Below are 15,382 nucleotides of genomic sequence, written 5' to 3'. Positions count from 1 at the left end.
AATACAGATAGTTAGCAGATGGAGTAGTCTATCAGTTAATTCTACTAAGAGTGTGTGGGTGTCCACTGAAAACAACAACAATACCCCAAGAAAAATGGAGAGTAAGAATGTTGGAACTGACTTGCTCAAGACCTTGACAGCTTGTAGCAAGTATCCTGGAGGAGGAAAGGATCAAATTGAGGGGAAGCAGATGCATTTCCCATATCCAGAACTTAGAAGACCCTCCACCACTATATAACTATAAAATACTCAACTTTGGAGCTGGCTGGCCTCTAGTGCTATTTGACAAAGAAGGGGAAGGCCTTGCAGGTGGCAGGGGGAGAGGAAGTGTCCTTTAGCCATTCCTGAAACTCACTACCCCCACTACAAGGGGTCTGAAGAGCACTACACTGCTCCTGATCCTGGCTATCTGGAGTGATGAACAAGAACAGTCCTCTTAGGGAATGGGGACACAACACTCATGTTTTGCTGCAGGTCTCACTTGCTGCAAGTAATAATACTAGTAATGATAATGGATTTTAAGAATTGGCTTAATATTGAAAAATAGGGGAAATTGATACTCACAACTTTTAGTTCTGGGTGGGTATTTTTTACTGACACAAATTCCATAAACTTTGCAAATCCTTCATTGAGCCAAAGATCATTCCACCATTCCATGGTGACCAGGTTTCCAAACCACTGCAAAAATAACATTTCATAGCAGGTACTGATCAAACTGTCTTGAATTTAGATTTGAAATTTATAATTTGGAGAGATGAATTTGCAAAAATCCTCTGCTCCTTCTCTCTCAAGCATGAACAATCAACATGAAAATCCTTGTATTCCTTCCTTGCTCTACAGAATTCCTCCACTCATCTCAAAGAAAAGCATTAATTATTATCATTACCAATTAACACAGGTTCTCCAACATGGTGCCTGCAGGCACCGGGGCACCCACAGAGGCATGCCGTGGTAGCTGCCCGGTGACCCGCTCTTCTCTGTGCTGGCTTCCCTGGGTCTCTCCGCTGCTCTAGTGGCCTGCTTTGGCCCTAACTCCTCACTGACTGGCCTTCCTTGTTTGCAACAACCCCCTTTCCTTCTAAGTGGACAGACTCCAGCTGATGCAGGCTTTTGAAGTGGTGGGAAGAGAAAAGAAGGAAAGAAGAGGAGCTAGATCAAGTTGAGATTTGTCAAAGTCACCTGTGGCAGATTGCTTTCTGCTTGATCAGTATTCTCTTTATTTTCCTTCTCCTCTTGTTTACTCTTCCTCCTTCTCCCTTCCCCCACCCTTCTCCACCTTTCCCTTCCCTCTTCCTTCTGGTCTTTCTGTTTTCCTTCCTTCCATATTTCTTCATAGTCCCACAGTTTCATCCCACTCAAAAGCAAGTTAGACAGAGTTAGGAGACATATGTACATGTGTGATAGGCTTACTCCCACGTGCATGTGCAAAGGATTGCAGTCTTGCACTAATTTTCCTGGGCAAGTTACTCGTCTCCGAACTTCACTAGCTTGTCGTCTGTAAAGTGGATTTTGGAGCAAAGAACTCCGAGTTCAAAGGAGTGTCCTTATGTTCTGCGACTCACATTCCACCTCTGCCTTGTAATCAGTTTCTTGGACACATTGCTTGTCTTTTTAGCTTTTCACCAGTTTGCCTTCTGTAAAAATAGTGTCTTATGACTGGCTACACCCACTACAGCTGCCATTTTGTGAATGGGCACTCACTCCCATGGCACCCATTTTGTGAAGGTGCCCACAGCCCCCAAAAGTTGGGGATCCTTACCTAAGTCCTATCGATATAAATGCTTAAATGGAAGAGAATTAAGCCCATTCTTATCGCTCCTATTGAAATCAGTAGATAGGCAGTTAGAAAAGATGCATATGCTTTGGGAGGTCGGATAACTTATGGCTTGTCCAAATAACATAAAGCATTTCAATTGGTAAACTAAGACCTTATTGAGTTGAAAATTCCACTGACTATGATGATAAAGATACCGAAACCCCTAGATACTGACTTTTAAGCATTTCTGCCAGGGATTGGGAACCTATGACCCATAGGATGGTTATGGAACAGGAGCTCCCCATCTGTCCTGCCTTTATCTATGATCAGAGATAGGGTATTTCTCCTCCTCCCTCTCATGCTGCAGATTAGGCTTTAAAAAATTTATTTATTTGTTTATTTATTTATTTATTGCACTTATATACTGCTCCCATAGCCAGGGCTCTCTGGGCGGTTTACAGAAATTCTAAAATTAAGATAAAAACGAGTATACAAAATTTAAAATTCTAAAAGCCTCTATTGGTGATGATAGATACAGACTAATAACAGAATGGTGTGTGTGTGTGTCGGGGGGGGGGGTATTTTCAAGGGGGGGTCACTGCTGGAGAGGGAAGAGCTAAGCCTCCCCTCCCCAACTCTGCACCTTCCCTGCTTCATTTAGGTTTTAAAATATCCTCAATTGGTGCCAATGGACACTTTTCAAAAACCAAATTAGAGTGGGTATTTTTAGGATCTCATCCGACCCTCCCCACCCCTGCACTCGTTCCCCCATCTCCCATTCCCCGCTACATTTACACTTTTTAAAAGCCTCAGTGGCCTTTTAAAGATCTCATTGCAGCATGGGGGAGGGGTGATGTGTGAGTGAGTGAAGGGAGTCTGGACAATCACAATGAGGTGGCATGCCAGCACTAGGGTAGCTCCGCCTACTTTGAGGTGTGGCCACTGGTAGCATACAGCATCTGACATGCTGGTCAAGAACCAATTCAGCCCTTGGGCTGAAAAAGTTTCCCCACCTCTGATTTACAAAGTATGTCAGGGATGCAATCCTAGAGACAGTTACTATGATACATCCCTTTGATTTTAGAGGTACTTGGCATCCAGGATTAAAACCTTTAGTTTCATGATATAAAAAAACATCAACTATAACTTACCTGGTGAGCAAGTTCATGGGCTACAACCATAGTAACTCCAAGTCTACTTGATGCTGAGGATTTTTCAGGATCATATAACAGAGCAGATTCCCTATAAGTAGTCAATCCCCAATTTTCCATTGCACCAGACTGAAAATCAGGAATAGCTGCTAGGTCTACAAATAAAGTATTTTGTTCACTCTATTTGTTATTTCACAAGCACACCTTGAAAATAAACATGCATCTATATATACAACCACATTTCTATTGAAACACAACTAAGTGATTAGCAAAATTTTCAAAAGTGTTAACTAGTGGCAGCATTTAAATTCTGAACTGTTTTGCAAAACGTTCATCAGGACATTTTTAAGAATAAATATTCCTGCCCTAGTCTGGCTTTATTTATATAGTTACAAATATGTAAATCTAATTGAGAGTAACACGATGCAGACAGATTATCCACATTTGGGTGCACATTTGAATGTCCATGCAATTTCTGCCTGTGGTTTCTGATAGAGCAAATGCTACATTCATAATCTTTTCCATGCACTCATCTCCATATCTAGATTTGCCTCATCTAGGCAATTATCCTGCTTTCTTTTACTTAAACCTGGAGACTCCCTCTTCAAGAGGTAAAACTCAAATCCATTGTTCTGAAGCAATGTTTCAAACCACAAAAATCTGTGCAGGAATAGAATTCTGGGCAATAGCAGGAAACTATTTTGTATATACACAAATAAGTATTTTTTTTTTAAAAAAAAAAATCAAACTAATTACCATGGGTTTTAACATCAAAATCTTTAGTCTGGTTCGTAGGACTAAATTATCTAATTAATTAATGTACTTTTTATTGTTAAAGTACTGCAGAATAATAAATACCTTGTTTAGGCAGAGGATAGGGAATGCTAAAATATTTCTCATAGAAGTCTAATAGTTTTACTGCTGCATCCAAGGCATAATCTGCTTGGTTGATCTTGTGTGGTACAGCATATACTGAAACCTAAAAATCACAAACATGGATGAATTCTACATGCCAAAATAAAAAGGATGAAGATATGTTCAGTCTTTCTAAAATGAAAGCAAACCTTACGAGATATCTGACATCTGATTTAGTTTTTCCTGCCGTCTGTGTATGAACTAAACCAATGTAACAGGATGGCTCAGTTCAGACAACACATTTCTCAACGGTGGTTTTAGAACTCCACAGTGGAGTTGTGACACGGCCATTGAGAAATCTGTTGACTGGAGGGTAAACTCCACCCCACGATGGAGTGTTGTTGTTGTTTTGAAACACACTCCACCCTGAATATCCACGCTGTGCAAAGGAGAGAGTTCCTGCAAAACTGTTGTGCTCCATGTTGTCTAGAGGGCTCCGTGGAGTTCCTTGCTGCATTGAGTGGAGTTTCCCCGCTGGCTACAGAGTTCCCTGGCAAAAGTGGCCTAAGGGCATGTCTACACCTTAAGAGTGTAGAGGGAGGGAGGATCGTGGACTTCCCTGCTTCCGTGATCCTTCCCCCCAGTGTCTTGACAATGGCACAACATCCCAGAAGTAAGGAGGGACTTCGCGGCTACCATTTTAAATTTTTTTAAAAAATAGAAGGAGCTGTGTGCACAAGATAAAAAAACACACGTTCCCCCCGCCCGCCATCCCAGGGATGGCTAAATTGCTACCTCCCACCCCCCATAGGCACAGAGCCTCCCCACGCAGCTCCATGCCCATTTCAGGCCCCGGGATAGCGTGGCACGCGAGCCGTGGTCCTCAGGATTGTCCCAGGACCACAGGGAAAATCGGGATAACTGTGCAACCAGTTATTCCGTGAAAATGGAGGGGTCATCCCTGCCTGCCCCCGGGATCCCCTGTGTGTCATTTGAACACACAGGGACAATCCAGAGAAGACCCCAGGGAAAAAAAACTGATCTATTTATTTATTTATTTATTTATTTATTACATTTTTATACCGCCCAATAGCCGAAGCTCTCTGGGCGGTTCACAAAAATTAAAATCATCATAAAACAACCAACAAGTTAAAAATACAAATACAAAATACAATATAAAAAGCACAACCAGGATAAAACCACGCAGCAAAATTGATATAAGGTTAAAATACAGAGTTAAAACAGTATAATTTAAATCTAGACATGCCCAAAGGAGGAAGTGCTGCTCTAGGAGAGCTGCAGGGATTGTTTTTTCATAGTAATGGCTGATAGGATAGCATCGGGAGGACTGGGGGTGGAGAGCGGGCAGAGGAACTGTCAATCAAACGCTGCGTTGAGTTTTACTCTACTTCACGGGAGCCCACATTCACACAATGGTGGAGTTGGAACATGTTGTGTGATGAGTACCTAAAACTCCTAAAACCTCCACCATTGAGTGGAGTTTTAACATTGCATAGAGAAAAGTGTAGTGTGAACTGAGCCAATATGTTTCTTATGGCAAAGTCCTGATCTATTCAAATTAGTGGAAGTCAGTTACTAATCATTATAGGTAGATCATAGATTAACAAAAAAAACCAACCCTAAAACTCATTTTGTTAATGGAATACATAGCAGTGAAAGTATTTATATTCTATTTGTAGTTTTATTTGTATCTGTATTTTTAACCTGTAATCAATTCTGATGAAAGTTATGTAATAATGTTTACAATAAATAAATTTTACTTAGCTCAACTTAATATTGCAAAAACATCAAAAGTGTCATGGAGGATCATGGGTCTCTACTTCTACACTTTACATTTCCTGCCCTGTAGAAATAATATATGTTCCAGAAATGTGGATTTTCTCTCTCTTTCTAAGTCTTTATTTATCCTGCTTTGTTGAATATTGTTGAACATATAAGAGCCAATTACTCTACTGTGACTAAGACATGAGGAGGTAATTATTTTTGTCTGTAGAGCACATAGATGTACACAGATTCACTCCGATCCCCACAAACTCTCTGGTACCTAGAAGATGTGTTCCAGGCCCCCGTCTTGACAGTGGTGGGTCTGCGCCACGAGGCCTCAGGCTCCTGAACTGGCACTCCTTCCCAGCATCTGCACAGGAAGGAGCGCCAATGTGGACTTGCCACTGCCGCCGGACCAAGCACCAAGAAGGGGGGAGAAACCTTCTACAGATTAAAATATAAAACACAAGGGAGAGAGGAGTGGGGCAGCCAGAGGAAGGTCAGAGGGAGGAGAGCCAGCTGCCCCATTCCTCCCCCCTCCCTGGTGCTCGGCCCGTTTCTTAGCCCCCATTTCTCCCACCTCCCCGGAGCTCAGCCTGGCAGCGGTGGCGTCCTCCAAGCTGCTCCGTTACTCACCTCCCACCCTCTGTTTTTTTTTTTATTTTATTTACAGAGTGGCGCGACTTGGAGCTCTCAGTTCGCCCCCTTCCCTGTCCAGCCCAGCCGATGGCGACCAATCAGGGGGCAGCATCGGCTCCGCAACCAAAAAAGTTGGGGTAAATGCCAGACTTCTTTTAAGCGGAGTTTCTGGGGTTTGCCCCCGAATGGCTTTGCAATGGCAGCTGCGTCATGTAGACGACCTGCTGCCACTCCGAATCCACCCTGGGACAAACCCTTCATCAAGGCAAGCCCCAGGTTAGTGTGGGATGAGTGGCAGAAAGTTCACCCTCTTGCCTGACTTCTAGGCTACAATCACTATGGGGCTTCACTCAGTTGCCCAAATTCTCATATCTACTACATCTCTCGCTAAAATAAATTTTAGTCAGGTGATAGACTATTTTTGATTCTGTATCGGTCTGAAGATGTTACTTTGTGGAACTAAGAGTGTGATGGATACAGTGTTGGAAATGGATAGTGACTGGGTTCAAACATGTGCTCAGCCATGACATTCACTGGATAAGTATGGGAATCACTACATCTCAGTAGAGCCCTATCTCACTAGGTTTTGAAAATAAGATAAAGTGAAAATGGAACTTTGATGATAAAAGTGAATGATGTGTGCTTGCTGATGTTGAAGACAGAGGATGAGAAATTGACTTTATCTATAATTTAAAGTCTCACCATTCATCATCTCTTTATCTAGATCCTCAGGCTTTTCTGCCATGGGGTTGGAGCCAGATTTAGTCATACTAAGAGTAGACCCACTGAAAGTAATTGGTCTACTCTAAGCATGACTAAGTCTGTATTCAATCTGCATCAGTAGGGTGCAAGATTGGGGAAGGTTGCTATAGATAGAACTGCTTTTCAGTGTTTCTTCTAACAGTTCAGAAAATGAAACATTACTGATACACTATTTTACAATTAAATGCAAACAATTTTGCAAAATAGTCCATATAACTGCTGTTTAATAGATTGAGGACTACCAGTGCAAGTCTTACATTTTGTTTATTGTAACATGGTAATAGTGCTTTGGGAACTACTGAAAAAATATTTAAATTATAAAAGGATTTTTTTAAACTTAATTTTCTGGTTTTCAATTTGGCATTAAAGAACTGAAACTGCTACCATTTTTATTTTTAATAGCAATATGCCAACACTTCTTTTGATATTAAATGTTTACCTTAATTCCACGGCTGGTCATCTTGGTAACTGATTTGAAATCAGAAACAATGAAGGCCACTAGATAAGTACTCATCTTTACACTGATCTCAAAGTGGTCTTCAAGGAGGTTTTCCTTGATGTTTATTGATTTCACCTAGAATTATATATAAAAAGAAAAACCTCAATTACAATTTACCTCTAGCTTAGAAGTACATTTATTACTTCTACACAAACACTTTGCCCCATTGATAGCTGTAGTAAGAGTGAAGGGCTATATCCTTCTAAGTTGCAAACTGATATCTAAGCAATAACTGACTAACAATACCATCTTATATATGCTTACTCAGAAGAAAACCACAATGAGTTCAATGGGACATACCACTAAGAAAGCGTCATAGAATTGCAGCCTAAAAGCAACACAGCAGGAGGCAACTGCTTTCTAGTTTCAATGCAACTAAACCAAATGTCACATTCTTTCCTGTTTTTTTCAATTTGCTTTTCTGCTTTGCTTTTCTTTCTTATGTGACCACCAAATTATACACATATATGCACTTATGAGAGGCAATTTATCACTGATTATTATTTTTAATGACAGTAATTTTCTCTTTTATTCTCTCTTCCTGAATCAGGCAATACAAAATATATGAAGTATACACATACTAAAGGCATATTAGACAGTGCAAGATGTTTGGGTTCTCGTCTGATCTTTACAGAAAATTTAGCTTTGAATGCAGGTTCATCAAAGCAAGGGAAGGCCATTCGTGCAGTTGTTGGTTCAAACTGTGTTGATGCAAGCACCCTGGGATTAAGAAAAGAAATACATTACATTTACATTGGTCATGACCTGATGAAAGGCAACAGAAATCAGTTTGTTTTTCATCAAGAACAAAAATAACAAACCAACAACATTAACAATGCAATCTTATGTATATTTTCTTTGAAGTAAGTCCTTTTGTGCTTGATGGAGCTTATTCCCAGATAAGTTTGCATAGGTTTCGAGCCTTAGTTTTGGGTATTGTCACAAGCTGCCTTTTCTAGAACGTAGTTTGAAAAACTGCTCCCAGATTACCTATTTAATACTGGATTTGTTTTTATCCTTTTTTTTTGTTAGATACCTTGGTCCTTGGTTCCTATGCTTTAAAGACTTCCATAAAATATATCTGGGGAAAGGAAATAATTGGAACAGTATTGTCTGATACTAGTGTGTAATGGAGTTTATGCAGTACCTGTGTTAGGGGGTGGGCAACACGCAGCCCACAGGCGGCATGTGCCTGCCATGGCCATCTGTCCAGCCTGCCCCACCCCTGGTCCCTACTGATGGGCATATGAATAGGGTGACCATATGAAAAGGAGGACAGGGCTCCTGTATCTTTAACAGTTGTATTGAAAAGGGAATTTCAGCAGGGGTCATTTGTATATATGGAGAACCTGGTGAAATTTCCTCTTCATCACAACAGTTAAAGCTGCAGGAGCTATACTGCAGCTATACTGTGACCAGATTTAAAAGAGGGCAGGGCACCTACAGCTTTAACTGTGGTGATGAAGAGGGAATTTCAACAGGTTCTTCATATATACAAATGACACCTGCTGAAATTCCCTTTTCAATACAACTGTTAAAGATACAGGAGCCCTGTCCTCCTTTTCATATGGTCACCCTACATATGAATATGGACATATACATATCAAATCTGCCTCAAACAATCTGCCCCGCACACTCAGGTCCTCTGGGAAGGGTTTAGAATCAAAGAATCATAGAATAACAGAGTTGGAAGGGGCCTATAAGGCCATCGAGTCCAACCCCCTGCTCAATGCAGGAATCCACCCTAAAGCAATGCCAGCAAGCAATAAACTTTTGCTTTTCCCCTTCAGGGAAATAAATATTCTTTTCTCTCTTAAAATGGGCAATACAAATTCACATGTTCAAATGAATATTGTGCCACCAAAATTAAAGTTGAACAGCTGTTATCACATAAATTACAGCGGTTGTGTGGGGAAAACGTCAATATTTAATCAGGAAGTGTATCTGTTTACTCTAGTTAGCCACAACTACTTTAGCAACTGTTACCCAGAGGTAACAGTTCTGCTGCCCCCAGACTGTGGAATGGCCTGCCGGAGGAGATTCATCAGCTTAATGCTTTCTCTGAGTTTAAGACAGCTGTCTTAAACTGTCTAGAAGACAGGCCTTTGGGTAGGCCTGTCTTCCAGCAGGCCTACCTAAATGAATTTTAAACCTAAAAATTTTAAGATGTTGTAATTGTTATTTTAATATTGTATTGGTTTTATAAGCTCTTAATTTTATGTATTATATTATATTTAGTGTTGTTCCCCGCTTTGATCCAGAGGGAGGGGTGGGTAATATATTATTATTATTATTATTATTATTAATATTAATATGGATATTTTTTCCATAAGAATCATGTCCCCCACAGCCCACCGAGGAGCCACCTGGTGGGCTGCGGGGAGGCACACATTCCCCACGTATCTTATTTCCCAGCAGCAATTTTTGGCAGAACAGCAGCAGCCACATAAATGGCAGTTATAGTAGGGTGACCATATGAAAAGGAGGACAGAGCTCCTGTGTCTTTAACAGTTGCATAGAAATGGAAATTTCAGCAGGTGTCATTTGTATATATGGAGAACCTGGTGAAATTCCCTCTTCATCACAACAGTTAAAGCTGCAGGAGCTATACTAGAGTGACCAGATTGAAAAGAGAGCAGGGCACCTGCAGCTTTAACTGGTGTGATGAAGAGGAAATTTCACCTGGTTCTCCATATATACAAATGACACCTGATTAAATTCCCTTTTCAATACAACTGTTAAAGATACAGGAGCCCTGTCCTCCTTTTCATATGGTCACCCTAAGTTATGGGCCACATGCAGCCTCTGTGTTATTCACCCCTGATCTAGATATGAAGAAGGATTTGCTGGAATCCTCTCAAAAGCCTGCTGTGACATGTTTGCATGAACTTTGAGGGGAAAGTGGCTCATATTCATTCTGCCCTAGGCTGTCCTTGGAAGCTTCAACTAGTGCAGAGTTCTGCTACTAGAATTCTGGCTGGGTTTACCTAGATAGAGCTATGTTACGTTAGTTCCAAAGGAACTAGGGTACATTGGCTGCCTATTCAAGGTATCAGAAAGAACACATTATCCCAGAACAACCTGCCTGTGCATTAAGATCATGTATCAAAATTGTCAGAGGAAGCCCTTCCCAGTGTTCCATCTTTAGGATTACTGCATTATGAATGTACAAAACAGAGAGCCCCCTCTGTCATGGCGGCTGAACTTTACAATGTCCTTCTGAGGTATCCTGGCGCAGAAAGTGTTTTATTTTTGGCACCAGTTTGAAACTTCTTTTTATCTGCGCAGGTGTTTTAAACTATTGTATTTTCAGCTGGTTGGAAATACAATTTTATTGCATTATATGTTAAGTTGTTTTCAACTGTATTCCAATTTTTTACATATATTGTTCCAAGAGCTAGCTTTTCTAAACAAAGGTGCAGTTTATAAATTCTATAAATAAATAAATGGCACACAACAATAATTTACACCAACTTTTTTTTCAAGAACAGGAAAGCCACCAAATACCCATCCTCCAGTCATTCAAACTGGATATGTATTTCATTACACCAGATTCAGCTGCAGTATGGGGGAAGGGGAACCCAGGACATTGTAACATAAGCTATGAAAACTTCTTTATTCAGAAAAAGTGAATTTGAGAGTCCCTCACAGTCTTTTATTAAAGGAGTTTAAAAGCTCAGAAAACGTTGGGTTGAATCCAATGGTGGCAGCCTGCAAGCAGCCAGCACCACCAATTCCATTCTGCATGATCAATGGAGATTTAGCACTTCTGAGGGCAATTCAAAATGAGAGAAAACACTTGTTTCTGGAACAGGTCAGGTTAGGGTTGCTCACATAAGGCAGAGCTTTCGGGACTTGCTGCTTGCGCAACGGAATTGGCAGGGCTGGCTGCTTTCAGAACAGAAGGGGCAGTGGGCCCTGCTCATGGATGCACAGCGCTGGACACTGCCCATAGATATGACATAAGAGGATCTGAAAGACGCATACGAATCTAAATGAAAATAATATCCCAAAACAATAACGAAGGAGTATAATATCCCTATCAGTCAAACATTAGTATGAAAGAGAACTTACTTACCTTACTTCTCCTTCTGGAGTTCTGTATGTGCTTTTATAGAAACCATGAAAATTGGTGGACAAATTAGCAGAGTATTCAATAGTAATAATGTAGTTGTGGCCAATTTGCAGTGGTTCAGAAGCCACTAATGCAACCTGCTCAAATGGCGGATATTCTAAAACCGTCACACCCTTAGCAGTATCATGGCTTTCCGTTGCTCCTTGGATAGTAGCTTTGGCAATCTGGAGGTATTTGCTGTGCAGGATGATTGAACTGGTTTGCTGGGTTACTGTAATCTCTATTTTGGTCAATCCAGTAAAAGTTAGAGTGGTGAGATTTGGATGAATAAGAAGATCATAATGAACTGGAACGACATGCTTGGGAAGCCTAATTTGATTCCAAGGAAAAGGATTGCTTCCATCTCCAGCAAGTGAATAGGGTGTCTCACATGCCAATACAGTTGCAAGGTTTAAAATGCCTAGCAATAAGAATGGTTTCATCATCTTCAATGTAAATGTTTGATCTGGAAACAGTAGTCTGAATACCAGGTTGTTATGGCATCCACTGCGGCAGATCTAATAAAGAAATATTTGTAAACTAAATCAGTATACACACAACTCTTTTTCCTCTTCTTTTTAACCTAATTGCTTATCACCTGTGCTAGGGTATTCAAAAGTGTGGCCTATCTATGCAGTCTTTTCCATCCGACAAACTCAAGAATATGGAATTGAATGCACTTTGGACTAATAAAGTGGTGACTGGAGCACTTATACTGCAGCAACACAGGTCTAACCAGTTAAGGCATTTAACAAAGATAATAAACTAGTTAAAGACAATAAGCTCTCATAATGTTATGCAAGTATAAGTGACAAGAGCTCATTTTATACAAATCTGAGCACATGTTTTTAATTACTGCCCAGAGAGCCCTGGCTATGGGAACGGTATACAAGTGCAATAAATAAATAAATAAATAAATAAATAAATAAATTAAAGGATGAAGGGGGATTATCTTGCCATAATGAAAGCAAAGCTTGAAAATATGACAGTACACTATGCGCCAAAGATTCAGACACTGGAAGATAAAAAGATTGCATCTCATATTTTGGGATAATAATTAACACTAATTTTTACAAACCTGATTCAATCTTTCCACATATAAACTTGTCCCATACACTGTGCCACAAACAATACAATAAATATGAATGGAAACTGGGCTGCTGGGAAAGGGGTTTAGTGACAGGTAGAGCACTAGGACTGACCAGTCCCGTTCCTGAGAAATGGAAATGCAACTAGATGGCTTCTCTGGTTTCCTGACGCATGGATGGTTGAACCCTGACCTGATGGAATTCCCCCTCCTATGCCACTTTTAGAGGGTTGGATCCAGGTTTTGCCTTCTGCAAGTGTAAGGGCTATGCTCACAAAAGGTACCTCTGCCTGATCTTTGGGGATCCTCCTCCTCCAACACACACACACACACACACACACACACACCCCATAGCTCATTTCATTCAGCCTTCTGTGTAAAATTTTCAGGGGCTGGAGGGGCTGCTGTGGGAAGAAGGGTGTAGGGAAGTCCAATTCCACAAGCACTATTGGTCCAGCTGCAATCTAGATCCAACCCATTATGTGCATGTGTGATATAAAATAGTCCTCATGCGATTATACCATTTAGATTATATCTGTTTTTATAAGGATACTGTTGTTTTTATGCTTTTTATGTTTTTAAACTTTGTATTTTTGTTTTTAATGTTTACTGTTTTTAACTTTTGTAAACCGCCCGGAGCTTCGGCTATAGGGGGGTATATAAATGCAATAAATAAATAAAGAATGCATGTGGCCAACCATTTTGTTTTGAAACACTGCCGCATCAAATGGATACGAAGGGTGTGAGAAGATCGAAAGCTTGCAGGCCAGTTACTTCATGAAAGCTTGTGCACCAGTTCACTCATCGCTCAAGCATGTAGGTAATAATCCTAGTTGCCCATGACATGAATCTTGGCTTTGTGCACCCTACTACTCCATCTTGAATAGAACTTTTAATGAAAAGTGAAGTACATGCAGGTAGGACTGTTGTGCAAACCATCTATCCATCACAAAAATATGTGGATAAGCTGCATATATTAGGGTGACCATATGAAAAGGAGGACAGAGCTCCTGTGTCTTTAACAGTTGCATAGAAATGGAAATTTCAGCAGGTGTCATTTGTATATATGGAGAACCTGGTGAAATTCCCTCTTCATCACAACAGTTAAAGCTGCAGGAGCTATACTAGAGTGACCAGATTGAAAAGAGAGCAGGGCACCTGCAGCTTTAACTGGTGTGATGAAGAGGAAATTTCACCTGGTTCTCCATATATACAAATGACACCTGATTAAATTCCCTTTTCAATACAACTGTTAAAGATACAGGAGCCCTGTCCTCCTTTTCATATGGTCACCCTAGCATATATACGTTGGTGAATTCTGTAAATTTTCATCTTTTGTTATTACATGAAGAAATACTTTAATTTGCCCACCCCTTTCTACTGGTTGTCAGTGTCACTGAGCAATCCCGGGTTTTAGTATTATTGGAGGGAGGAAAAGTTCTGTGTTCATTTGCATCGTTTTGTTTCACCGCATAAAAGCTTTGAAGAACTTCTGTCAAGAGGAGACAGTACTACACCAGTTGGACGGAGAGCTGAAGACTGCTTCGTGATGGCGATGGATGGTGGGTGGACGACTGAGGGCTCAGAAGGGAGTAAAGGTGTGGGGGGGGGGTGAGCCAGTTCCTAGTGCACGTGTGGAAAGCGCATGAGGCCCTCCTTGGCTCGCCCCCAGGCACCCGTGTTTTTGCGGGTTTCGTGACTCGCGAAGCAATTGGTGCAATGCCATGCCCAAAGGCATGGGGGGGAATAATTCCAGGGCTCCCCTCAGAGGTGGTCAGCTGCTCTTGAGTAGCAGCGAAGGGTAAGGAGGGTGGCGCTGGCGAAGAGGGTCGGCGCCACCCCCACGTAACCAGTCGGGGCCCACCGCCCTGTGGATGATTGGGGGGGGGGGGGGCGCTGGCGAAACGATCGTACAGAACCCCAGGTGCGCATGTGCAATTACGCGTGGAGAAAGACGCCGCTAGTCACAAATAAGAGTCATCGCCACGGTTAGAAGGCGGGAAAGGAGGCCTCATCGGCCGAGGCCTGGGCTTTGCTGTCGCCGCCGTGCCGGCACGGGCGCCATGTCCGCGCGCGCCCCCGCCGCCTCCCCCCGCTCTGCCATGCACCCTCTGTTCATCAGTGGGCAACCCGCTTTTTACCTATTCGAAGTGGACCGAGAGGACTGTCGCTCCGCAGCCGTCGTCTCACTTTCTTTCGTCTCCCTCCTGGCCTGGGAGTGAAAGCGAAAGCGAAGGCGCCTTAAAAAGAGTTCTCCCCCCTCCCCACCCTCAGCAGCAGCCTTTGTCAGTTCTGCTTTTCTGGCAGCTCTTTTGCCCTGTGTTGTGCTAAGGAAACGAGAGCCTTGCTGTAAAGCCTGCACGAGGGCAATGAGCTGTCACCCGCAGACCGTCGTGTATCTTTTCGTTGGGTACAACGTCTAGTAATTCATTGGTAGAAACCCTTGTTTGTACCACTCGGATGCACCTGGTTTTGAAGCATACGCTCCAAATGTGCTTTTTGGGCTCGCACAAGATCAAGTTCTAATAGCTTTGCTACTTTTAAGTTTTGAAATGTGCAGATCACCTGTAGATGGCTTTTGCTTTTACGCTGCAAGAAATCCATACAAGAAACTTATTTGGGGTGTGTGTGTGTGTGTGTGTGTGTGTGTTATTTGGTGTGTGTCCACCCATGATTAAGTTTATTGCTTTTTTTTTACTGGTATTTCTGTTAGAGGGTTTTTTGTTACTGCTGT

The 15,382-nt window shown here is 41.7% G+C and overlaps 1 protein-coding gene across 2 annotated transcripts in view; it reads right to left on the bottom strand.

Annotated features, from left to right (window-relative positions):
- Positions 1-14,859, bottom strand: part of ERAP1 (endoplasmic reticulum aminopeptidase 1) — a 31,196-nt gene extending 16,337 nt beyond the window's left edge. The window contains exons 1-7 of one of the 2 annotated variants that reach the window (XM_063129574.1): positions 14,790-14,859; positions 11,526-12,079; positions 8,029-8,167; positions 7,388-7,522; positions 3,766-3,886; positions 2,908-3,062; positions 565-678 (exon numbers count right to left, since the gene is read on the bottom strand). In XM_063129574.1, the coding sequence (XP_062985644.1) occupies positions 565-678; positions 2,908-3,062; positions 3,766-3,886; positions 7,388-7,522; positions 8,029-8,167; positions 11,526-12,007 (1,146 nt within the window). In that variant the 5' untranslated portion in view covers positions 12,008-12,079; positions 14,790-14,859. Of the gene's footprint in view, positions 1-564; positions 679-2,907; positions 3,063-3,765; positions 3,887-7,387; positions 7,523-8,028; positions 8,168-11,525; positions 12,080-12,639; positions 12,708-14,789 lie in introns of those variants that run through there. The other variant, XM_063129573.1, reaches the window with a different exon arrangement.
- Positions 14,860-15,382: the final 523 nt, after the last annotated feature.

This window comes from Elgaria multicarinata, chromosome 6 (assembly GCF_023053635.1).
Source record: "Elgaria multicarinata webbii isolate HBS135686 ecotype San Diego chromosome 6, rElgMul1.1.pri, whole genome shotgun sequence".
NCBI classification, from domain to species: domain Eukaryota; kingdom Metazoa; phylum Chordata; class Lepidosauria; order Squamata; family Anguidae; genus Elgaria; species Elgaria multicarinata.
Note: the sequence above shows the minus strand (reverse complement) of the source record. Positions and strands in the feature narration are given on the sequence as shown.